The 24528-nt window shown below is 48.9% G+C and overlaps 9 protein-coding genes across 9 annotated transcripts, besides 1 other annotated feature; 6 read left to right on the top strand and 3 right to left on the bottom strand.

Moving 5' to 3' along the window:
- Nucleotides 1–308: 308 nt before the first annotated feature.
- FPSE_10384 (uncharacterized protein) lies at nt 309–5213 on the top strand (the record flags this gene model as incomplete). The annotated part of the gene is made up of 3 exons (XM_009263501.1): nt 309–514; nt 868–1089; nt 1169–5213. 3 exons carry the CDS (start codon nt 309–311, stop codon nt 5211–5213), a joined length of 4473 nt encoding a protein of 1490 aa, XP_009261776.1.
- Nucleotides 5214–5827: 614 nt separating this feature from the next.
- On the top strand, nt 5828–8620 carry FPSE_10383 (uncharacterized protein; the record flags this gene model as incomplete). The annotated part of the gene is made up of 2 exons (XM_009263500.1): nt 5828–7514; nt 7566–8620. The coding sequence occupies 2 exons, from the start codon at nt 5828–5830 to the stop codon at nt 8618–8620; spliced, it is 2742 nt and encodes a 913-aa protein (XP_009261775.1).
- Nucleotides 8621–8896: 276 nt separating this feature from the next.
- FPSE_10382 (uncharacterized protein) lies at nt 8897–9412 on the bottom strand (the record flags this gene model as incomplete). Its single annotated transcript, XM_009263499.1, has 1 exon — nt 8897–9412. The coding sequence occupies one exon, from the start codon at nt 9410–9412 to the stop codon at nt 8897–8899; it is 516 nt and encodes a 171-aa protein (XP_009261774.1).
- A 1531-nt stretch (nt 9413–10943) lies between these two features.
- FPSE_10381 (uncharacterized protein) lies at nt 10944–12217 on the top strand (the record flags this gene model as incomplete). The annotated part of the gene is made up of 3 exons (XM_009263498.1): nt 10944–11194; nt 11243–11804; nt 11852–12217. The coding sequence occupies 3 exons, from the start codon at nt 10944–10946 to the stop codon at nt 12215–12217; spliced, it is 1179 nt and encodes a 392-aa protein (XP_009261773.1).
- A 51-nt stretch (nt 12218–12268) lies between these two features.
- FPSE_10380 (uncharacterized protein) lies at nt 12269–12673 on the top strand (the record flags this gene model as incomplete). Its single annotated transcript, XM_009263497.1, has 1 exon — nt 12269–12673. The coding sequence occupies one exon, from the start codon at nt 12269–12271 to the stop codon at nt 12671–12673; it is 405 nt and encodes a 134-aa protein (XP_009261772.1).
- Nucleotides 12674–12868: 195 nt separating this feature from the next.
- FPSE_10379 (uncharacterized protein) lies at nt 12869–14590 on the bottom strand (the record flags this gene model as incomplete). Its single annotated transcript, XM_009263496.1, has 6 exons — nt 12869–12918; nt 12956–13264; nt 13501–13602; nt 14174–14194; nt 14230–14317; nt 14540–14590. 6 exons carry the CDS (start codon nt 14588–14590, stop codon nt 12869–12871), a joined length of 621 nt encoding a protein of 206 aa, XP_009261771.1.
- Nucleotides 14591–15768: 1178 nt separating this feature from the next.
- On the bottom strand, nt 15769–16413 carry FPSE_10378 (uncharacterized protein; the record flags this gene model as incomplete). Its single annotated transcript, XM_009263495.1, has 1 exon — nt 15769–16413. The coding sequence occupies one exon, from the start codon at nt 16411–16413 to the stop codon at nt 15769–15771; it is 645 nt and encodes a 214-aa protein (XP_009261770.1).
- Nucleotides 16414–16658: 245 nt separating this feature from the next.
- Nucleotides 16659–16699: a microsatellite.
- A 1041-nt stretch (nt 16700–17740) lies between these two features.
- Nucleotides 17741–19111, top strand: FPSE_10377 (uncharacterized protein; the record flags this gene model as incomplete). Its single annotated transcript, XM_009263494.1, has 4 exons — nt 17741–18120; nt 18174–18300; nt 18350–18428; nt 18483–19111. The coding sequence occupies 4 exons, from the start codon at nt 17741–17743 to the stop codon at nt 19109–19111; spliced, it is 1215 nt and encodes a 404-aa protein (XP_009261769.1).
- A 437-nt stretch (nt 19112–19548) lies between these two features.
- Nucleotides 19549–24181, top strand: FPSE_10376 (uncharacterized protein; the record flags this gene model as incomplete). The annotated part of the gene is made up of 10 exons (XM_009263493.1): nt 19549–19620; nt 19673–20445; nt 20494–20533; nt 20583–21006; nt 21066–21238; nt 21372–21953; nt 22004–22435; nt 22488–23374; nt 23550–23749; nt 23916–24181. The coding sequence occupies 10 exons, from the start codon at nt 19549–19551 to the stop codon at nt 24179–24181; spliced, it is 3849 nt and encodes a 1282-aa protein (XP_009261768.1).
- Nucleotides 24182–24528: the final 347 nt, after the last annotated feature.

Consider the following 24528-nt stretch of genomic DNA (forward strand, 5'->3'; position numbering starts at 1 on the left):
AAATTAGTAGGTCATTTTATGCTACTAAAACTATAGTCTTTAGGCTAATTATTTTTGTACCCTAAGTTTAGGAGGTCAACTTTTCTGCTACCCAGTAGATACAGCACAGCACAGTACTGCACTGCACTCTGTTGTAACGCGGTTACAGCTGCATGTAACGTTGGGGCCCGGACTAATTCCCACCGCAGCAACCGGCATCTCGAAACGCCTCACCTCACATCAGCGTTCCGTGCCCTGTACGGTACTGCACCCTGACCTATTGGCTGATGCCCTATGGTGCATAACACTGCAAGGTAGCCCGGCGCACCATGCCACAGCTTGCGCTCCAGAGCCAGAGCCAGAGCACCGAAGCTTCTGTTGCTACTCCTGTCAATACCAGATTTTTCGATCGCGCTCGTTCACCTACTGAAATCCCCGTCGATGACAGTCCTACCGTCGGTCGCATCATCCGCACAAGTCCATCTGTGCCCTCACTCTCACTCTCACTCGGTTCCTTGTCCTCGCCAGGTTATAGGTAAGCATTAGACTACACATTTTCAGAGTCTTCATCCCAACTCCAAACCCTCGCAAGCAATTGCATGCTCTACACTGCTTGGGTCATCTCCACCCACACCCCCCGGCCAGCGCTGCCCCCCGGCTTCTTCCTGGCCCCTTCATCACTGTCTCTCACAATCTCTCCCCTCATACATCGTTGGTCCTTGGCCCTTCTTGACCAGCAATTATCTTTCCTCCCTACCCCAGGTCAAGTGCTGTACGAGGTTGCCGCTACACCTCAAGCCTTCATACCTCTCATCTCGAACCCAGGAACACCTTGCGCTCTGTCGTGGAACCATTTGCGCCACTTCTCTAACACATTGCGACCACTAGATCTCCTAGACCAGTAATCTCGAGTCCACTTAAAGCCGCTGCCAACTTTCCTTACGAACAAGCGAGTCCCAGTCCGCGAAGCGACGTCTTTCCAAGCCGATCTACACCAACACCAACCTATCGAACCAATACAGAGCCTGACATCTCATCGGGCCTTGTCAAAGAGACCTCGTTCCTTAGCGACTCCTCGGACGAAGGATCACCTGGACCTCTCAGCCCCAGGTTCGTTCCCATGCGGGCAGCAACCAGCGCATCTGCCATCATTGCTCGAAACTTTGCTCGTAAACTGACTTCCACTTAGACAGGGCTACATAGGCAGTCCGAATGGGTTGCGAACCGTCTCTGAGCCTATAACTTCGAAGCCTGGAACAGGCTCAAACTCGCCAGTTTCTCCGGCCATGGCTGGTCCGGTAGCTGCGGCCCAGGCCGAATCTTCCAGAGGACTAACTCGAAATTCTTCCATCGACTCGGCCATTTCAGCAATCTCAACCAAGTCCGGTTCAAACAGCAACACTGATGGTCAGCATGGGCCTTCAGAAATCGCCCATCTAATCAAGACAGCGGGCAGTCCCGAGACCCTGATCCAATATTTGCTAAAGGAGAAGCATTCCCAGTCGCAACAAAATAGCCAGCTATGGCGCTTGGTGGACAAGCAACGGGCCATGATTCTAGGCCTTAACAAGGATCTGGAAAGAGCCCTGAAAGACAAGGAGAAATACAGAAAGAAGCTAAAAGAGGTCATATCACTTCCATCTGCTCCGTTGTCTTCAAACGATGACGCAAAAGAACCCACGACAGCGTCCACTCCGCCGGCACCTCGAGCTGATTTACAACGAGCCAAGGATCAGACTGTGCCTCCAGAGTCGCCAATTCTCGAAGCCGAAAGCCCAAGGAATTCGCCGATTGATATCTCCATGGCGCCTTATCCCATCACTCCACCAGCAGACCAGCTCAGTGCTCCACATTCGGCTGTAGGTGACCTGTTGAACCCTGCTCATGCCATGCCCAAGCCGCAAGACCATGCTCTGGATAAGTATGACCACGAAGCCGAGGAGCGCGCTGCGGACGATGCACGGAAAGAAAAGTCGGACAAGTTGGAAGAGCCAGCCAAAGACATCCCCTACAACGTCGCTATCCCGCCATCGCGTAGCCTTCCAAGCGAGCCACCCAAGATGCCACCACCAAAGCCTCCAGTGACACATCTCCCTACAGTTGCTGTTCTCGAGGCCACTCCTCAGCCTGATGAAGGTCTTTCAAAGTTTCCAGTGCCTCCACCAAGGAAGCCACCACCTGCACCCTTGAAGTTGAACAAGGAACTAAGGACACATCTGAGCCCCTCCCCTGAGGAGGAAGAAACTGAATCCGATTATGACGACATATTGGAAGTTGATGAGATTGTTCTCGATCGCCGTGGACGCCGAAGAACCCGAGAAGAGGATGATCGCGATCGTGAAATCATTGCTATAAAGGAAGCTGCTGCGCGCAGTGCGTCCAAGAAGAGCAAATCCAGCCAGCCTGGATCCCCACGAGACGCAGCCCAGGTCCCTGTACAAGAGTTCGGGACAGCCTCACTGGGAGAGATGCTTAGTGGAACAAAGACTAGGGAAATCCCTGCGCCTTTGTTAAGCCCGGGCCTACCCGCAAGCCCCCGTCCTACAAACCTCAGTTCGCCGCCTTTGTCCCCAAGATCTATGCCGTTCCCAGCAGGGCCTCTCTCTCCACGACCACCTCGTCAACCTATTCCATTACCACCGAATACCCCGTTAGCAACACCCGCGACAAATCTAGCAAGAGCGCCTGAAAACGGCGTTGCGTCTGAAGGTCCTTCGTCCCAAAGACAACAGGCTGCGCAGCAGGAAGTTGTCGGTCACGCAGATCAACCAATCATCAGAATGTCGAGCCCTGGCGAACGAACAGAGGTTTACAAGGGTCTGGTAACAGATGAGTACCCGGAACTCTTGCTGCCACCAAACGCACTGCCCTCTATCAAGATCATGGTTGCGTCTTCCCGCATGAAACCATCTCGAGCAAGCATGATGTCCCTCACGCAACTCGAAGAAGATCCCGTCTTTACTTTGGCTATTATCTCGCGATCTGATAACGGCGAGCTTTGGCGGATCGAGAAAGACTTGGCCTCACTGACAAGACTTGATTCAAGACTGAAGCAGTGTGCCTCTTACACAGTCAGGGCGCCCGAGCGTTCTCTATTCAGCGGTCATGCGCCGGCCAAGCTCGATGCTCGTAGGACGATCTTGGAGCAGTTCATGGACGACATTCTGGATATCCCCTTTGACACAAAAACAGCCGTCGAGCTCTGTAAATATTTGTCATCTCACGTCCTCCCACCGAACCTGGATGACACGGCATCGTTGGGCGACACGGCATCGGAAATCACTGGCAATAAGATCGGACCTGATGGACGGCCTCGTCGCAGCGGTTACTTGACCAAGAAGGGCAAGAACTTTGGTGGCTGGAAAGCCAGATACTTCGTACTAAACGGGCCTCTGTTGAAGTACTTTGAGGTGCCTGGTGGTGCGCACCTGGGAACTATCAAGCTCCAGGGCGCACAGATTGGCAAGCAGAACCAGAACAACGAAAGCCAGTCGCCAGCGTATTCTGCAAATGGTGACGACCTGGATAACCAGTTCCGCCACGCTTTCCTGATCTTGGAGCCTAAGAAGAAGGACACGAGCAGCCATTTCAGACACGTCCTTTGCGCTGAAAGCGACAAAGAGCGAGACCTGTGGGTTGAGGCTCTTCTGCAGTGGGTTGATTATCGCGACCCTGAGGACCTTGAGCCACCATTGTCATCGAGAAGTGGCCACCACCATGATCGCCAAACACCAGGTCATGACCACCGTACTGAACATCGTACCGACCACCGTCTCGAGCCTCCCAATTCTGGTAAAGTTCGAAAGGTACCCAGGAAATCCTACCACCACCCATCGGATTCCGATACTTTAGTCGGTGTTCGATACGACTCTACGCAGTTAGGAGATGCACCACAGCATGCTGGTCCTGCGCGACCCAAGACTTCCGGTGGTCTGCCTGAAACCCCGCATGCTCACGGATTTGACAACTTCTCTTCATCACAGAGCAAGCTTATTTCAGGCCCTAGGGACCCTCAGCCCATATCTGATTTGGGCGCTTGGGGGAACAAGCCAAACCTGCCGACAGCTGACGAGAAGAAGCAGAGAAAGCGAAGTTTCTTTGGATTTGGGCCCAAGGCTCGGTCTTCATCTGAAGGTCAAGATTCTTTGTTTGGCGGCAGTGATGCAAATGCGACACCACCTCAAAACTCTTACCAAGGCCCCGTGCGACAAGCTTTCGGTGCACCCTTGGGAGAAGCCGTTCGATATTGTTCCCCTACGGATGTGAACGTGCCCCTTCCAGCTGTCGTATACCGATGCATTCAGTATCTGGACTCCAAGAACGCTATCCTTGAAGAAGGAATCTTTCGGTTGAGTGGCTCTAACATTGTCATCAAGCAGCTCAAAGAGCGATTCAATACCGAAGGGGATATCAATCTGATCACTGATCGCCAATATTACGACATCCATGCCGTTGCTTCATTACTGAAACTCTATCTACGAGAACTGCCAACTACAATCTTGACTAGGGATCTACATATGGAGTTCTTGACGACAATGGAAATCACAGACCACGCGGAAAAGATGTCTGCGTTGGGCGAGCTGGTTCATCGACTTCCCCAGGCTAATGCGACGCTGCTCAAATACCTGATTGGTTTCTTGATCAAGATCATCAATAACGCAGACATCAATAAGATGACAGTCCGCAACGTTGGCATTGTCTTTTCACCAACCCTCAACATCCCGGCGCCCGTTTTCGCAATGTTCCTACAAAACTACGAGGGCATTTTTGGTATTGATCCTGAGGTTTATGAGCTCCCGTCGCCCGTCTCTGAATCAGAAATCCACCAGCGATTTGAGGCGCCACCACGATTTGACGTCCCTGCCCGTCCGTCTACCGCTGGCAGTATATCATCCCCTCATGGCCAGATGCGACGAGACGCACAACGATCGACCCCTACCCCTCCTCTTCTCGTCAACAACGCCTCAATGCGGACTTCGCCCCCTTCGAGCGCATCCAGACTCGGTTACGACCCGTCAAACAGTGCTTACGATGGTGGCTACAGGCCGCCTTCGGCCAACGACAGGCGTATGTTGCAACCCTCATATGAAGACCTGGGCAGTGCTTCTGCATCATATGATCAAAACACGATGTCAACAAGCAGACGTCGCGAGAGTTCCATTTTCATGGGTGGCATGATGGGCCCCCAGCACCAGGGATCAAAGAGCCGTTTGAGAGAGGAAACACGTTTCTAAACTGTATATGTGCTTGGCCTTTTACCTGTTTTGTTATTGCCACATACCCACTCGTTTCGACATGCGATGATACCATACATACCATATACCAAACGTTACCACACTATTTTATGACGATTTATACTTTAATACCTTGCATATCGGAGTTACTTAATGGTTCTTTACGGCGGATTTACTCTTTTCTTGATTTACTAGCATCACCACAAACGTGGACTCTTGGTTCGAAAGGGTTAAAGACAACTGCCAGATGGAAGGAAATCGAGACTGGGCTAGTCTGTATGAGAGACGGTTTGAATAAACTTGAAGGATTGCAAGTGGAATGAGTAGCGTCGACGTGGGCTCCAACATGGTGCTTTTTTCTACTTAGCATGGCGTTATGGATAGGTCATTTCTATATAAGATATTTTGAATGCAATCATTTCTAGAGTTTTAGCTTGTGTCAGTCATGAGTGCGTTTCAATCGTGAGATATACGGAGATGCGGATGTCATGCCCCGATCCATTGCTGACTAACCCCTCCTCCAGCCTCCGGAAGTGTCGGGGTCGGCGACAAACATCGCCGTCCTCCACCATCGCATCGTCAAAAAGACCGGCATATTGAAGCAACAAGCTCCGATGGAGCTCGATCCTCGTCTGGGCGCGACTGGCGATAGAGCCTCATCACTAACAAACTTTAGGCCAGACGGCACGTCAGGACCGTCGCCGAATCATCATGTCTCATCTGGTGGTGGTTCACTGATGCCCTTCTCTCATACCCACGACGCACATGATGACCATAATAGTGCCGATAACACCCCCAGCGCATCAGTTGAAAATCGAGAATCACCCCAGCATCAACATTCACAGCTCCACGACGAACATGATGGAGATGCAAATGATCCTAAGCGACCGCGGGCGTGTGAAGCGTGTCGCGGTTTGAAAGTGCGCTGCGAACCTGATCCTAACGATGAGGGACCATGCAAGAGATGCCGGAAGGCCGGAAGGAGCTGTGTCGTGACAATGCCGACGCGCAAACGCCAAAAGAAGACGGACAGCAGAGTCGCCGAACTAGAAAAGAAGATAGACGCCTTGACAGCGAGTCTACAGGCTAGAGCAGCACCTGTAGGTGGCCAGACTTATGCGCAAGGCCCAGGTCTAGCTCACAGTGTTGCGGACTCATCAAGAAATGTCACACCCAAACCACCCAATGATTCCAGCACACCTACAGCTTCATACAACAATATTTGGAGACCACCCGCATGGGGATCATTTGCGTCGGCTCAACCTATCATGCAGCAGACATCTGCAGAGCATAACTCAGAACGCGCATCTCCAGCTCGGCCGAGTGCGGCTATGGCTCCTACGCCAGCAACTGGACAGAAGAGGAAATTCTCCGATGGTCGCGAAGCTTCAATTGAGCAGCCTCGTGTTGATGAGACTCCAGCTGAGGCCCTGGCGGCATATCTAACAAGAGCACAGGGTGGTGATATCGTCGAGCGTGGCATCATCACCATGGATAAAGCCACTGAACTATTTGCTCGTTATAACGATCATATGATCTCTCATCTCCCTGCTGTCGTCTTCCAGCCTGGCTTTACAGCATCTGAACTTCGAAAGACAAAGCCAATACTTTTCCTAGCTGTCATGGCAGTTGCGTCCGCAGAGTCGCCCGTCCTCCAGAGGACTCTCCAAAAAGAAATGATGCTTACCTTTGCAGAGAAGGTGATACTTTCTGGTGAGAAGAGTCTTGAGCTGGTACAGGCGATCAATGTTGGCGTGATTTGGTATTGGCCTCCGGAACACTTTGAAGAGCTCAAGTTCTATCAGCTCGTGCACATGTCAGCCGTCATGGCCATTGATATTGGACTCGGTCAGAAATTCAAGCAGCGCCGTGGACTGGTCATGCCAGATGCTTGGCGCCCTACACCAGGCACCTCGATCGCTGGGCCTATGCCTCAAAGCCGCCGCTGGACACCTCCAGACTCGTTGAGTCTGGAGAGTCGACGCACATGGCTGACGTGCTATTTTCTGGCAGCTAATACCTCTATGGCCTTGCACCGACCCAATCTCATACGTTGGACCCCTTTCATGGACGAGAGTCTTCAGCTCCTGCAATCGTCACCAGATGCTGCACCCACTGATGCTTATTTCTGTCATCTTGTTTGGACACATCATCTGTCTGAAGAAGTTGGCGTGCAATTTTCGCTCGATGACCCAACCACAGATATCAGCATGAACGATCCAAGGACGCAATATATTCTCAGAGGTCTCGAGCAGGAGTTGAAACGATATAAAGAAAAGGTCCCCCCGGACTTGTTGCAGCGTAAGCAAACAAGACCCCAAGCTACCGTTCCCGTCCGTTAATTGTTAGCAGCAACTCTCCTGATAAGCTTTGGCGTACTTAACTTATACATGCATGAAGTGGCTCTGCAATCCCGAGCCGAGAGTTTACGGCCACCGTTCTCAACAGCCAATCTGCAAAACGGGCTCGTCGGTGGGGACAAGCTATCTGCTGCGTACATCAGTTCAGTGTCAACATGCCTGGCCTCTATAAAGGACATGCTAAATACCTTTCTGGCCATGGATGTCTTTAGCGTACGATGTCTGCCTGTATTCAACTTTGTCCGTGTTGCATACGCTGTTGTTATGCTCATCAAGCTCTATTTTACGGCATCGGCGTCAGGCTCAGATCTTGGCCGAGTGATTGACAAAGACGACATGCAAGTCGGCAAGTATCTCGACGGCCTTCTCGATAAGTTTCGCGCAACTGCGGCAGATGACCGCTGCCGGCCTGCTGCTAAGTTTCTCGTCGTCCTCGTCATGCTTCGCAGTTGGTTCTACAAACAAGCAAAGTCCGAAGCCAAGGACTCTCAGCCAGCTCCGCCATCATCTTCAGTCAGACAGTCTCCTTCCCAGCAGCAGCAGTCAACACCTGCCAACAACTCATCAACACAACCTTCCGAACGCACCTCTACGGCGAACACCCCTCTCCAACTTCTCTCCGAAGTCGCCACCGGCGCTGGCTCTCGTAATCGTAACTCCTCAGCCAACCGGCCGTCAATAGCAGGATGGGGCTCGAATATCCCACAGCCTCCACAGCCCTTCTTCCATGATACCCCTGACAACGCATCAAGCTCTGGCGCTCCCATGCCATACTATAACGAGCCATTTTCAGCAGATCTGGCCGCGGCTATGGCGCCTGTGATGCCGTCACTTCCTTCTGCAGCTGACGGCACGGGCAGCAACAACAATGGGGACATGTTTGACTTCCCAAACCTCATTCCAGGTTGGGACTTGGAAGGTATGGGTATGGGAGTTGGGTCGCAGGGGATGTGGGAAGATGGAATGCGCATCTTCCTGGAGGAGCCTTGGTTTAACACCATGTTTCAAGGTAATCCTGCTGCTGCTAACAACAACATGAGCTTTTAGTCGCCTGTTGCTGTTCCACGATTAATCACGGAGTTTTTGGTCACATTTTGTAATATATATTCTCAAGGTATTGGGACAATTGGCCGGTGGAAGCATAACAGACGAAATTAGAAGGTCAGTTCATGCCACTTAGGTCAGACTGTAGGCTGTTTATATTTGTATCATAAAGCTCTGAAGCCAACGTTTCTGTTGCGTGCTAGATTCTAAATCTGCTGTTGTATATCATTGTTTCAGTTGTTCTTGACACTATACTTCTAGGCCCTTGTAAAGTGGCATCTACTTGAGAATATACTCTCCAACAAAAGCAGTAATATAATCCCTTTTTCCCAAAGGAACACCCTCCTTTCTCAGAATGGCATAAACCATTGACAAGTGAAAGTTGATGTTGGGAACAGCCGCTCCCATGGCAAACGCCTTACCCGTCAAATCCATCGTACCAGCAGACGGCAAAGCCGTGGGCGCAACCTCCTCTCCGTGACGGTTGACGGCATCCTTGTCAGCCTTTTCGAGCAATTCCTGAGCTTTGGCGATGCGCGAATGCATGTCGTCAAACGTAACGACCTCATCTTCAAACTCGACCGACTCTCGGCCGGACAATCTGGCTACTAGCTTCTCCGCGAAGCGGGTTGCTGCGTGTACCTGAAAGCTCAGAGGGTTCATGTCTTCGTAGAGACGTGCTTCAGGGAAGCTGGCGGCGTTGGGGTGCTTCTGGGCTTCCTTGAGAATATGGGATAGCGAGCCTAAGGCCAGCTTGGCCTCAACGATAGTCGCATCGTAGAGTGAGAAGTTCATCTTGAAATAAGGTAAGGGGATGAGAGTGGTTAAAATCTTCGAGTGTATTAAATGAGTGGTTGACAGTAAGTCTTGTTGTACGATAGAGGAGTATAAATAGGATCAACACCGCCCATATATCACTTCGACTTAGCGCATGGCCCACTATTAGTCTGAATGAAGTCATGCAGGTCAGCTTCCATCGTGCTCTCTGTTAAAAGCCTCACTTGCATCTTGATACTGGAACCCCTCTCACCAAGCTCATCCTTCAGTAATAATAGGGGTGCCTTGTCTAATTCGAAACAACACTCAGCTAGGCTTGATAACATGACATCATACTGATTAATTGGCAAGTGAGAGGTCAGTTAGAACTAGTCAGGCTGAATGTTATCAATCCAAGTGTCAAATGTCACAAAGAAAGAGTTCAAGAAGCAGAGCCCGGTGGATATTCGACGTGACTACCTAGACATGGGTTAACGACAATCACCTTCCCAAATCAAAGCGATATAAACACAGCCTAGGAATGGAACTTTTGTATTGCAGACAGATTCTCGGTAAACTGGAGCTATGGAGATCCCTGCCCTCATATTTTCTGAAGCCTGCCCTCAGGGTATCATAAAAATTGACCGCTGGAAGCATAAGAGATAAAATTATTAGGGCAGCTTATGCCATTCAGACTAAGCTTCTTAGACTACTTATTTTTATACCCTAAGACTTAGGAGGCCAACTTTTCCGCTACCTACTAGCCTGCTTATTGTTCTGGGCTAAGAAGTAGCTATTCAGACCCGCCGAGCCTGAGCACGCGTAGCCTCCACGAGACGATAGTTGCGTAAAACAGGAGCCGGAGCTAGGGAAGCGTAGAATAGATCTCGCCACAGTTTGCTCTCCGATTCTAAACTACACGATGAACTTACTTCCATATTATTATTCTACCGAATTTCGTTCATGTCAGCTCTGCAATTCCGGCGTGGCCTGTACAAGAGCTGCTTTCTTTCAAGGCAATGTTAAATATGACCGGCCCCTTGGCATCACGATAGATGAGGGCTGTAGGATCTATAAATGGTGGCTCCATGCCTGCCTCTCCAGTCATAATATCCCTTTCGGCGATGGGCACAGCGTGCTTTTGTCTGAGCCGTTGGTAGAGCTTTTGGTCTGGGACATCTTGAACTCGTGTGCTGTTGGACCCGACGGTCACTGTTATCCTGCTTAGATACAGTGATATAATATATTGAATTATGGAAGGATCAAGATGAAGATGATAAAGAAGAAGGATGAGGGGGAAGAAATGAGAATGAGGAGGGGGGGGTCCCAGTCTACCTTGGAGGTAGTTTGAGTATCATGAATCACTGTCAAGCAGTGTCAGAGAAATGGACTGTGAATCACTGCCAGCTGTCAAGCAGTGCCATAGGTAGGAGTAGACTGTGAATCACTGTCACTTACTTCTGTGTAAATATAAATTACCCCTCTCGCAATTTCCCTCCCTTTCATTCTTTTCTCCTTTCACCACCTCCTCTCACCAGCGTATACTAACCTGCCGCTGGTTACCCTCACGATGTCGGATCCTCAGGAGCGACGTCAAATCTTGGAGATCCCTCCTCAGCTATACGAAAAGCTTACAGAATGCCAGCTTCCTCATGTCCCAATGACGGCTGATGCTCTTCTAGAATGGGCAGAGCTGTTGTCGACTCAGAACTTCACAGATGTGATTCTCGAGGACACATCAAGCAACCTAGTCGGGCTACTTCGAGCTTTGAGCGCTTTCCCTTTCGACGACGATTTCAACGCTGCTAGAAAATCTGTCAAGTAAGTTACCTACGACGTTAAATTGATTCCGGCTGACAATCTGTCAAGATCATTCTCCATTACTATCAAAGATCCATCCGGAAAAGAGGGTCACCCTGAGAGAGACGCTCTTGGGTCCCTGCCAGTCTCTCTTGCCCAAACGATTCATGGAATGACCAACCTTCAAACCATCTCTTTGGATCTCGGACCTTTCAGTGTGGAGGATGGGCAGAAATTTTACAATGCCGTAATGAGCAGTCCCCCTAAACCCATTTGGAGGAACATGCAGTCTATCAGGATCCGAGGCCTTCATGTGCTAGCCGCTTGCATCATGTGCCGCTGCGACTATGAATGCCTCGTGGCTGTCGATGTCGATAACTGGGTCGGCTCACACCCCTTTGAGAAGATGGTGGTAATCGACCGTCTTGACAGAGTTCGCTTGTATTACGACAAGGATCATGCGACGAGCCCCGTCTATAACGAACTGAAGTTTCCATCAACCGCCACTGCAACTTGGAAAGAATTGATGCGGGTAAGTCGCCGAGTCCTAGGTATAGACTGGATCGCCCTGCAGGAAGCGGATTGCGACAGGAGCAACGAGTTTACACAACTGAACCACGTTCAAATGATCGTAAGAACACCCGACAACTCTATACTCATACTTTACTAACTGCATAGCAAACCGCATTCATGAATGTTCGTGCGGGAGTGGAAAGGATCAAAATGACACGCCTGGCTTTCCACTTTGACTACCGCCGCTTCAGTCCAAGTGTCATCCGCCGTAACAAGGGTATGCCCATTACAAATCTACCTCTGAACCCTTATGAGCTTGGGTACTGGTATGAGAAGCGGATCATACACCTGATGCGAGCCTCCAGACTGAGAGAGGTTTGGATTTTTGTTCACAGTTCTCTCGCTTATGTTGGGACCTACGACGGCTATGGGGACATTGCCGTCCAACGCCGCGAGTTTGGCGATGAGCCTAAGCAAGGCTTTCCTTGGGAGCTTATGGAAGATTCCGAGAGCAATCATTACAGTCCTTAGGACGGACTTGAAGACGACTCTCCTAACCACGACAGAGGTTCTGATGCGATCATGAGGGACACCCCCAGTTCAGTCAATGAGTCAAATACCGACTCTTCTGATGACAGTGACGATTCTGAAGAGGAGGAGGAGGAAGACGAAACCATGAGGGATACCCTCAGTCTAGCATACAATCCACCTAACGACAATGGAGACAATAGGCCGTTATCTTCCGACGATGACCAGGAAGATGGGGTGGCGCTTTCTGACGATGACCAAGAAGATGGGATAGCGCTTTCTGACGATGAAGAAGAAGAGGGGATATTGTCTTCTGACAATGGTCAAGATAAAAATGAAGAAGCTAAGGCGGACGATTTTAGACCTCAACTTGGAGCTATGTATTTCGCTCTTACTTCTTCTCCAAGGGAGCCACGATATACCTTTCCTTTCCCCAATAACCCTGAGGCTGGTTCCTAGATGCAAAAAGTACCGATTCTACATAACGTCAGATGGTGCATAGCAGTAGATAGTTACTAGCGAATATACACCAACAAGTCTTTCAATATTCGGCTTCAAGGGTATTACTATTCTTATTCTTACTCTTACTCAGTTGCACTCTCTTCACATTTAATATTGACTCTTGACGTGGAAGTACCTGAATGTCCTTTACTATTATCTATAAGGGTAACCCGTAGATCCCTCGGTAATAAGAGCTATCGTGACTAAATGCAAGAAGCAGTGAAAAATACTGCTACTTACGTAGACTCTCAACCTTCGCCAACAATTCCTCAGGTGGTCCCGGTTGCTTGATTTCCTGGCAGGCAAGATTGTGGACATTCTTGAGCCAAGTGAGTTGCTCCGCACTTGGCTTTGCCGCGGGTTTAGGCATCGGTTTCATTGTCGCCTGGAAGCACTCCTCGAGATCCATCTCGTTTCTCCAGGCCTCGAGGCTTTCCTTCAATGCCTTGGCCGCCAATTCAGTCGTTGGGTCATTGGGACCAAGTGTTTCGTCGAGGGCGATTAGAGTGTCAATTCGATCGAATGTCTCTTTGAGAATGGGTCGGATTACTAAGTCAGGTTAGTCAGGCATACCTTAAAATAACGACACTCTATCATTCCCAGGTTACATATTAGGTTTATCCTTATTCTATATTGACATTGTCATTCGCTATTGGGTAGCAGAAAAGTTAACCTCCTAAGTCTTAGGTTATAAAAATAAATAGCCTAAAGAGTATAGTCTAAATAGCATAAGCTGGTCTACTAATTTCGTCTCTTATGCTTTTAGCGGCTAATTTTCCTGGTACCCTGAGGATTCGGTCGATGGCCGCTCTTGATGGAAGTAATATCTTTGTCACTTTGGACGTGATCTCCCACACCGTTCTGATTAGACGACGTGGAATTTCTGCCTGCTTGGACCGTTTTAGGGTTAGCTATCTGCACTGACAGCTATCATGCGATGGCGTAAGTCAATGTCGAAAGCGTAGTTTTGTGGTATGAGGTTGAGAGATGACGTTGGATTGAAATGGTTTGTTGACCTGTGACTGTATCGGCAGATCAATGGTGGGACTCTTGACCCCTTTTCTATTTACCAGCCCTCTGCAAACAGGAAAGAGCTGAGTATTTATCGAGCGGGATTGAGGTTTAAACTGTGCTGCTATGGGATAATAAACGGAGTGTTGGAGGCAGTGAATCACTGTCACTGTTTGGCAGCTGATATAAATCGAAAATCTTTCGTCTTCCAATTAATCTTATCTCTTCCCCTCTCCATCAACCTCGGACTCTTTCTTTTCTCTCTATCACTTCTGTCTTTTTTTTTAACTATTGATCTTGGTCTTCACTGCTATCTTGATTCCCACCTTGAATATGCCCTGACTTCCCTCGAAAGCATTACGAATAAGGGTTGCACTCGCGCTACCTAAGATTTCTGAGTGTCGACAACATGATGGCTCGCCGCCACTACGGCTCCAGTGAAGATACCAGTACCGCCAGCGAGGAAGACTATGACTTTGTAAGCAGTGCCAAGTTGAGCAAACCTCTCGATTCATATGCGTTCAAGGATGATGAAGGCGTATGGTGGTTCTGGCCATGGACAATGATAGCAGGAAAGAGTTTCACGCCGACCTATTATTGAGTTGGATTCAGATTTCTGAGAGACGCAAGGCATACGTGATACTACTGATGCTACTACGGGGAAGCATGAGTCAAGCCTCAAGAGCAAGCTACCTAGGTAACCAGCAAAGCAGCGCTTCAGTCCTCACACGAAACTTCTGGTTAGAGTACAGAAAGGAATGTTTAATTTAAACAGCATTCGACTTCTGCCCTCTCGGCAAGCAAAATACTCACCGAATAGACCTCACTTCTGGCTGACCGAAGCGCAAGTGCAATGAAGGACATTACCGTAACACTTCACAACGACCAGCCCACTAATCTGGTATGGGGTGCGATTTCGAGTCTTGCACTAGTCCTTCGGAGCGCAGTCACTTCTGCAGATATGTCACTTGAGGTGCATGCCATTTCGTTTTCTTTTGTATCAAAATTAGGGGACTTCGTTTGCATCTGCTACTTAGCTAAATACAGCAGTGTCCTTTTATTTCCTTTGGACCCCCTTGGACCCCATTCTGCCCCTGTGACATGGACCGACAGCATCTATGTTGTTTAGCCTTGTCCATTCCTGCATTCCAATTGCAACTTGTCTTCTGTTAACTACTTGTACATACTTCCAATCCTGCATGCATCTGGTTGTTCTCACTTGCGCATACTTCCTCCAACCCTGCATGCATCTGGTTGTTTTCACTTGCGTAGGAATTGCTTCAATAGCTCATCTTTCTTGGCTCTTATGTCGTCAGTCGCCTTTGATCTCTTCGAAGGCTGGCTCGGAGATGTAGCAGCTGATGCAGGGCGTTTACCTCCACTGGGCTGTGCTTCTGGATCTGGCGTAGTTGGAGCCGATGGTCGGCGAGCTCCTGATGGGGTTGGGCCTGAAGTGGTTGGTGAAGCAACTGATGCCCAGCCATTTCCATTGATACTTGGTGCTGTTGGGTGTGTAGTATTGGTGGGTAACCGTCGGTGACCCTCCGAGATGCTTGTCGCTGCTGAGAACCGCCCAGTAGCAGTAGTTAACAGTGCCTGGGTGTGGTTCTGTGACTGCTGATGTAGCTTCGGCACGTTAGACGTGTTGGAAGCATTGTCGGACTTGGTCTTTTCAGCGACCTCATCGAGTAAATGGATCAGCTGGATCGACTTCTGAAGTTCTGCGTTGTTACCTTCAACTTTGCCAAGTTTTCCAGCAAGTTTTTCGATTTCAGATTCAAGAGCCGCAGTCGATCCTATTTCCATTGTGTTCATCTTTTCAAGCATTTGGGTAAGAGTTTGGTTGATTTCGCCGTTGTCGTTGCTTTGCTGCTCCCTAATGCTGTCGTCCTCTGCTTGCAGCTTCATAGCGTCGCTATTCTGCTGCTCCCTGATGCTGTTGACCTCTGCTCGCAGCTTCATATTGATGTTGTCGACCTCAGTTTGTAGCTTCGTAGCCAGTGCCATTGCACCCTGCGACGAGGGCGTGTCGGATTCGCCACTCATGTCACTGGAAAGAGCTGCTTGCGCAGTCTCTTCTTTCCAATACCAAACAGATGACGCTGGTTGCATGCCACGAGAGCCCCTGAAAGAGTGCCGTTGAGAATACCGTTTGGGGTCACAAATACACAGGCAAGGACCTGTGAGTGAGCTGGCAAGAGTTTCGATACCTCCTCTGGGGTGCCCCCAGTCAAGTGCTTGGACCTAGCATTAAGTGCGGCTGCGCGAGTCTTTCGTACCATGGAGCTTTCGGCTGAACAGTTTCTGTTTTCGTCGAAGTAATCGCGCATGTGATAGATGACTTGTCGCAGAAGTCGAGTTAAATGCGACTCACGAAGAATGCGGCGTTGTTCCACATTGGCCGGCGCACCGGCTATTTTGAACTCCCGAAAGGCTGCCTCAATAGCCATGTTCAGGTCCCAGGCCTTCTTGCTTGTGGACCCTGTAGTCCGGATTCGAGGCCAGTCTCCTACCGCTGGGGCAGTCGTCCACGCACCCCTGTTCTCTTGGAGCCATGAACCGACATCAGAGGTGCCGAAATCGTCGGGATCAAGGTTCTGCAAGTCATTTGAGTCGTTCCCGTGATTACTGTCATCATCACTGGAGTCGCCGTAGCTGGAATCATCCCACTCGCTATCTTCATCCATCTCGGAGTCGTTTTCGGTAGAATCTGGCAGGTGTTAGCAGGTTAGCTATATATATATAGCAATAAGATACATACGGACGCCGATCAGGTTGTTTCACTATCCGGCTTGTTGAAAACGGAGGAGTGTGCTTGGGGGGCAGATAAAGAATAATGGAATCTACAGCCGGCTTTGTGAAATTCCAGTCCGATCTGTAGAATCCAGAACTGTAGCGTCTTCTGGAATGGGATGATGTTTGTGTAAAGAGGAAGAAAAGAAAAGATGGGAGAAGAAAATAAAGGAAAAGAAACCAACAGGGATAATTTCTGGTCTATGAAGGCACTGTCAGGCACTGTCAGGCAGTGGCAGTGATTCACTGCCTCTAATATCCCACTTGTGTATAGGCAGCAGCAAACTTCAATCATCAATTATGATTTAACCAACAATCTCAAAACGCTACTTGCTGCGTACCTTATATCTACCAGTTCTTAAAAATGAGCTGGCTGCTCTTTGGTTCACTTATGCAGTCAGTAGTTAACCAAGCACTCCTATGTTATGACAAATGTTGTATTGGGCCCCATGTTAGATACTGACCCTGAACTGGCTCACAATTACTTTTGTTGGCTATCACCTCAAGATCCCGTATTTTTGTTATGGCACATAAGAGAAAAGGATGAAGCAGAGAGCTACTGACGAAGGAACGAGAGCAAATCTAGGAAAAGGAGTGGTATGTGCGTCATTTTGCGTCCAGTAATACAATCAGGCACCTTCTTGACAATTTCATATTCCAGTTTATTCTTACTGTTTGCTTAGTAGTTTGTAGTGACGGCTAACTCTTTCTTTTCTGCTGTGATTTGCTAACTTGCACTAAACATTGCTTCCTTCGCTTGCTGCTGAATATTGACAACCTCCAAAACCAGGCAGCAAATTAAACCACCATTGGTAATAACAATTAATAATAAATACAATAGTTTTCTAAACATTCATTATTTACCGTAAATCTTCTCCTCCCCAAACAGTGTGGTAGTGCAGGTATCCGTCCCAGCACGAATCACAAAGAAACGGGTCCTTGAGTCGACAGACGGCTGACAGCTGTTGACGGCCCTCCAGCATTTGTTCCCATGATTCACTCCCCAAGCCCTCTCTCTAAGATTATCCATAGCCCCGGCGTGACGCAGACCTCGCACAGAAATTGTAATTGTGTATCCTTTGTGGTGTTCTGCTCGCACAGTCGTGCGCCCTCGACACGCACCCGCCTGCCTGTCAACCTTTAACAGCCAAATTTCTGCATACCTACCTTGATTTGACATCTTTGGTATTTTATTTCTTGACTGTCTCGATATTCGCCGTCATGGACAAGAGCTCCATCGACGGGCGGCGCAAAAACAAGAACGCTGCACTGCCACAGGCCAGACTGCTGCGCAAATCAGATACAGAAACACCAACCAGTCTGCGACCTGCTTCACCTCCCAAGAGTAACCCATGGAGTTCAACAAAGAAGCCCACGGCAGACTCACTCGCGGGCATGTTTCCGCCCTTGCCAAAACCTCAATCGCCGTGGTCACCAGACAAGATGCCCACTGCCGAAGCATCTATGTCGCTGAATGAGTCGCGGCTTGGAGATGATATCGCACAGCCTGTGCTTTCAGCCAGATCTTTCTCCCCAGTGTCCAACAGTTCCTCCACAACTCGCCAACTTTTTGAAGCTGCAGCGCCTCGAGCGACCGAGAAGTTAGTCAAACCCGTCCAAGTACTGTTGAGAAACAAGAACTGACCGCTGGAAGCCTTTGGAAAACTCCTTTTGGTGCCGATGTGCTGGTACGTACTGGTAACATGCTCCTCAAAGTCCATCGCAACATTGTGGTACCTCAATCGGGTTGGTTTCGCGACAACCTGCCACCGCCAAACTTGGTGAGTGTCTGAACTCCCCAGTCTGCTTACTCGAAATTGACGACGTCAGGATGGTACGCCGGTCACGGTGGACCTGCGCTTTGCTCCCGAAGCTGTCGCACACTGCTTGCGATTCATCTACACTGGTAGTATGTCTTGCTATCGTACATAGGAGAAGTTGGAGTGGCTGACAAGGATAACAGAAATCGAAATCTGCGAGTTTGATCATGCAAGGCCCTGGTATTCCTCACATATCCCACGCTGTGTCTTGGCATATACCGCCGCTACACATTTGCGCATGGCCCGAATGGCGAAGCACCTTCTTCGAGTGGTTGAGAACACTTCGATCGAAATTGGATCTGTGATACGACGGCACTACATGCATAGAGACATGGATTGCTCTTCTTGGGTCCAATTTTCATGGCATTACCAGACAGCTCTGGAAGTTATTGTCCGGGAACAACCTCAGAAGCTAATGGTGCCCATGAGACTCGCCATGGCAAGCATTCTCGATGCCATGCTCTTTTGGCTCGCGCGGCAGCCACTCTTCGTCAGCGAGTTGAAGTCATCCTGGTGGAAGATCATGCAGATGAGCATGCCGGATATTGCTGAGTATAAACGTCTTTGCAGAAGCCCTGGCAACTACAACAGTCCGTTGCCAAGCGAGATGGCGTTGAGGGAGATGTTTGAAGCGATAAAGCTGGGACATGAGAGAAAGACGATAAAATCAGTCGCCACACAGACCGGAAAGATCCCAGAGGATACAGTCTCCGGAAGCGACCCACGGTACTACTTCCCCGTCATCCACCGCGAGAGACGTGTTTCTCTGTGATTCCGGTCTACTACATCCCTGGAACGAGAAGAGAAGAGAGAAGACGAGAGCGAACAAAGCGAGTTAACATGTGTTAGAGTTCGGGCTGTACTGGTGCTTTTTTGTAGACATATACCATAGAGTCGCTGACATTTGGGATGAGCGTTGAGATATTCATTTGCTTGTACAATGCAATAAACTAACAAGGTCAAGATTGAGGTTCAATGGTGATAACGAGAGAGGCTTGTAATCTAACAGCGGCCTGGTCCGCTAATCGTAAGCGCTAATGCCGTGCCCCTGCCTCAACTAACACCAGTGACCAATAGTGGAAGGAGGTACAAGCTACGGCTGAAAAGGTAGTCATCTCTCCCATTCTAGATTGACCAATCTCTTCATGAACCAAACAACAATGCCATGAAATATAGCCACGACTAAGTTCTCTCGTTGAATTATTTAAAATGCCTCCTTCACTTCCAGGCGATGGCCGAGGTCGTGTCATCCGCTGGGGACCCGTGGAAGAGTACTACCCGGTTTGTTTACATCAACTAATTGCTCTGGCACTCAACTTACTACTGGTCGCAGCATCGACGCGAGGGAAGATATCCCGTTAGGCGAGGCACGGCTGAGACAGCTGAAGTACCTTTTGTTCGCAATGACAGCAGATCGGTACCAAGGCCACCTCCTCGACGGTCCATGGATGACGTGCCTGTCGAGGTTTACCGCAGAAGGCCTCAACGACAGTATAGAGATGCAGTCCCTGTACAAACTTACAACGAATGGGAAATACCTGCCCAGTTACCAGTCAATGACCCCACTGGACCTGAGAGGCAGTATACCGAGTCTCCACGTCCAATTGAGAATGAAGAAGACGATGAAAAGGAAGAATCAAGAAGACAGCCCTCATACGACAGGGCAGAATTCATTTGGCGTAGGAAGAGTCGGTCAAGATCACCAATCTACTCTCATTACGAGGCTACGAGGCACAATAGATATCGCTCCCACGAGACTAATTCAGGCACAAGTGAAAGCGACAACGACTGGTACACGAGGAGGCCGAGAGCAGATAGCTTCTCAAGTGATGATTTTGATCCCTACGGCAAGTTTGATTTCTCCACCCAGGCTCAGTCTATAATCACAGAGTCTTCAAAGGGTGACGATTCTGATGCTGAACCACCCGAGTCTGAAGAACATGTCGCTCTTGCCAAGGATGGTAAAGGTGGCAAGACACGCTCTCATTTGGCTTTTATTGATTCCTCGCTTTATACTGGGAATGCTGAGACGGGGAGCTCTCATACTGCGACGCTGAATGTGATTCACGATTTGAAAGGGCAGAAACGGTCCCTGTTCAGATGGCTGTAAGTCATATCAGTGTTTGACAATGTCTTACTGCTAATTCATATCAGCCATGTGCCGCAAGATGTCATGAACTTTGAAGATTTATGGGTAGGTCATACAAGAGGGACTTGAAACACTGTGCTCACAAATTGCCTAGGTCGAAATTAGCCGCGTCTCTGGTCTGTCTGAGCTGGAGAAAAAGGCCATCTCAAGGCTTCGTGCAGACGTCAAAAAGAACTGCGTCAAAACAAGGACAAATCCCAAAGGTGCAAAAGTTGGCTACTTGGAACCGAAATGCATTGAAGTATCATTGAAATCTCTCAAGCATGAAACACCAACTACTGAGACAGTCAGTGGCTCAGCTAGGTGGATCTGTATTCCATACTTCTCACTTGAGCAATACTCTGGCCTGCTCGCGGCTACCAGCTCATCTCTATTCCCTGCCCAGACATTGCTCCAGTTTCAGTACTCAAGAAATACCGCGGCAAGAGATATGGAGCAGGCTGTTGTTCAGTTGGGAAACGCAGAGCGTGGAGAATGCTTTCATGTTTCTCAGCTTTGGTGTCTTATCATCGACAACAGTAGGTTTAGCAAAGTCTTTATCTGTGAATGAATCACTGACTGTACCATTTTTGAATAGGCTTGATAGTGACATGTGGAACAATGACTCGAGAGGATTTGAATGGTCAAGCCATTGAGATCAAAGAACGTCCAGCTCGTATTCTGACAACGGAACGCCAAGGAAAGATTCTGGTAGAATATGGAGATTCAGTTGTCTGGTCTTTCGAGGTTGAAGAGTGCCAGACGTGGTTTGTAAGTCAATATTTCTTATCAGCCCCAACAACCCCGAAGTCAGGAGATACTTCAAACACAACAATTATCAGTTATCTCTCAGGCTGTCCTTTTAACCAAGGTTTTAATATAGGCGTTTCTATCCAAGTTCCAGACCTTCTGGCCTTCTATACCTGAATTCTGGCATAAGGATCAGGCTATTACTGCTGAAACATGGCCTAAAATCCTAAAACTAGCTTCCAACAATCGATCTGCGCCGTTTAAGCTAACTATGAGGCTCGGACGTCCACCTGAGCCTCCTCCGCGTGCCATTCTTCGTCAAGAACCTCACTTGCTACCAACTACGCACGGTGGGAAAGGAAAGGCCAAGATCGATGACTTCGCTCATATTCTAGCCTTGCCAGCAGGTCTCAAGGATTTTGGTGCCCAGAATGCTGGGCTCAAGTTAGAAGTCCAACTCAATGCCGCTGAGAGTTTCTTGACGGGTGAAACGACCTTGTCGGAGCGCAAGGCATACAAAACTTGCAAGTCAGCGACTAGGATTGAGTGCTACGAGTATTTGACTAGACTAGCTGGTCGAGTTGAAGACGACGGGAGTGACACTGTTCGCCGGGCATATCAGGAGAAAGTTGACATTTTCAACGCTGCCGATATAGTTTACAGCTTCTTCATTCCTTTGAAGTTCAATGGCCCGATGGTTGATAAGTTTTGGGGGGCTTTAAGAGCGCTAATTGAGGTAGGGCATACGCCTATCAAGCTTGACAAGGAATATGCTAACATTCAAAGTTGCCCACGATCGATGGCGATTTTCTCCGCCCGTCATTTGACAACATCGCTGGAAGTCTTCGAACATCTCTCAGATACGTGACTCAAAATCTCTTCGCTCTACAAAACATACTTGCCCACTCCTCCAAAGAAGAGCGAGCTGAAGTCGAACTACCAGTAGAATTCTCCAAGGCATGGCTATACATCGTTATGGGCATGGTCTATAGTTCCAAGGACGATCTCAAGTGGAATAGCAGAATAAAAAGAGCAGAAGCTCTTATTGAGAAAGGATCGAAAAAGCTTGTTCAGGGGCTTTGTCAGAAGAGTCTGCTGGACAAAGTCGCAGTGTTGCCACTCGAGGTTCTTTCTCTCATCATCATGGGTTTGTTACAGGATCAGGTTGGCAAGTCTGATGATATTTGTGACACGTACTCGCAATATATGAATTCCTTGGTAAGCTCTACTAAAGATGCACCATTGCCTTGTCGGTGGCTAACGATTCTAGGACAACGCGATCACGTCGAAACCATCGGATAGGACATTTCAACATCAAATCGATATGGTGCAACAAGAGCTTAAAGCAGTCAATCAGACGCTCTGTAGACAAAAGTCGCTCATCTCTCGCCTGAGAAAGTCTCTGACCGCCATCGACACACTTGACATCGTCATAGGTCAACTTGAACATGAGACAGCGTTGAGAAATGCAGAGAGGCAACATAGTAGCAACAAAAGGCATTACTCGGAGACTGTTCCCCCGCCTCCAACTTACTCTCGTCGACACGATGATGACTGCACGCGAACCGCCCCTATCAATTATACCCAGGAAGCGACAGCCAACGATTACATGGGTCTCGACGATGACTTCCTATTTGATATGGCTTCGACTTCCAAGCTATCACCCACAGATGCAGGCGGTCTCCGCGGTCTCTTCTTCCTCGAGTGTTCACGCCTTATCGAACAGCGCGAGTTTGAGTTCCGACGCTTCAGTGACTTTGCTATTGATCTCGAGCGTGCTATTGTTTATAAGATGGAATTTACGCGAGATCGACAGGAGCGGGCTATTTACGCTTTCACCCTTGTCACTATCGTTTTCCTGCCCATCAGCGCTGTTTCGAGTATTTTCGGTATGAACACGACTGATGTGAGAGACATGCCTTATTCTCAGTGGCTGTACTGGGCCGTTGCCATTCCGGTGACAATCGTGGTTATTCTTATTGGGCTGTGGTTTATGGGAGAGCTGGGTAGCATAACTCGGTGGTTGTTGAGACGATCAGAAAATGGGGGGTCAGGTACATACTCTCGACCTGCAGCCCTACCACAGACCCTCGAAACCGCATACTGGACTACTGCTCCTGCACAGTCTACCACTCAAGTGGCAGAGTACTCGTCGCCGTATGAGACAGGTCATGGAATGCGTAGAAGGGTTCAGGCACAAGTTTATTATCCATCAGCTCAGGGGCGAGTTCATCGATCAAGGACTTTAGACATGGGCTATTCATCGAGGCACTAGGTATTCTCGAAGTATAGAAAACTCGAGTTACTTGTTCAAGATATAAAAACAATATAGTTATCATGGGCCAATAGGCCCGTCGTTGGGCGATTTATTTTCTATATACTACCTAAGCTTGGCAGCCGAGGAGAAGACTGTGGCAAAACCACCACCAGATATTTTATCCCGAAAGCAACTAAAAGGCTCTGCCACCTACTCAGCCCATATTCCCGTATGCATATATGGAATGGAGACAGCCCTGGTTGCCTTCTTTGCAAGTGAGGCTTAGGCCGTACAGCACGTAAGTGTAACCGCTAGCCCTCCAGACAGTACTAATCAAGAAGACAACAGAGAATTTGAGACCTGAACTAAGGTTATAGAATAAGAGTAGCCTAAGGCCGGGTCTAAAGTGTCATAAAATGACTAAATTATGTTGTCTCTTAGGCAAGTGCCTTCGTATAGGATTTCCTATCACCGACACTGACGTGATACTTTCGCAGCAACCTAACATATCACACGAATCATTTACTGTCAATCTCAATATTCCCAAGCTGAGAGAGGGCCATGAATTGAAATCATGGCAAGAAACAGGAGCAAGAGAACTAGCAGACTCATGCAACTTCCTCCTGGGCGGCTTGGTTATTGGGGGCGAGACGGGACCGGGCAAATCACTTATGGCTCTTACAGCAACGATGCACCAACTGAATTAAATGCTCCCTAACTGAGGCCCTATTGCCGTTGTAACCCGGCCTGGCTGTGCCGTTCAGTGGTGGGAAGAAATCGAGGTGCATTTCAGTGAGGTAAGCTCTCTCAGTGCTATATCGTGAGTTATTAGAAGCTGACTTGGACTAGGAAATCCGAACTCAGTCAGTGATCATCGATGATGCCAACACTGACTTCGCGGACATCTTGAATTGCGACGTTATTATTATATTCTCCAAAGCTTTCTCAAGCAGTGATTCTGCGAGATCCAAACACTGGAACAATGGTGCAAGACTGTTGAATTTCATGAAATTGGAACAGCCCGCAAACTCTTCCCAAATGATAAGCACAAAAA

Source organism: Fusarium pseudograminearum, chromosome 1 (genome assembly GCF_000303195.2).
Source record: "Fusarium pseudograminearum CS3096 chromosome 1, whole genome shotgun sequence".
Lineage (NCBI taxonomy): Eukaryota > Fungi > Ascomycota > Sordariomycetes > Hypocreales > Nectriaceae > Fusarium > Fusarium pseudograminearum.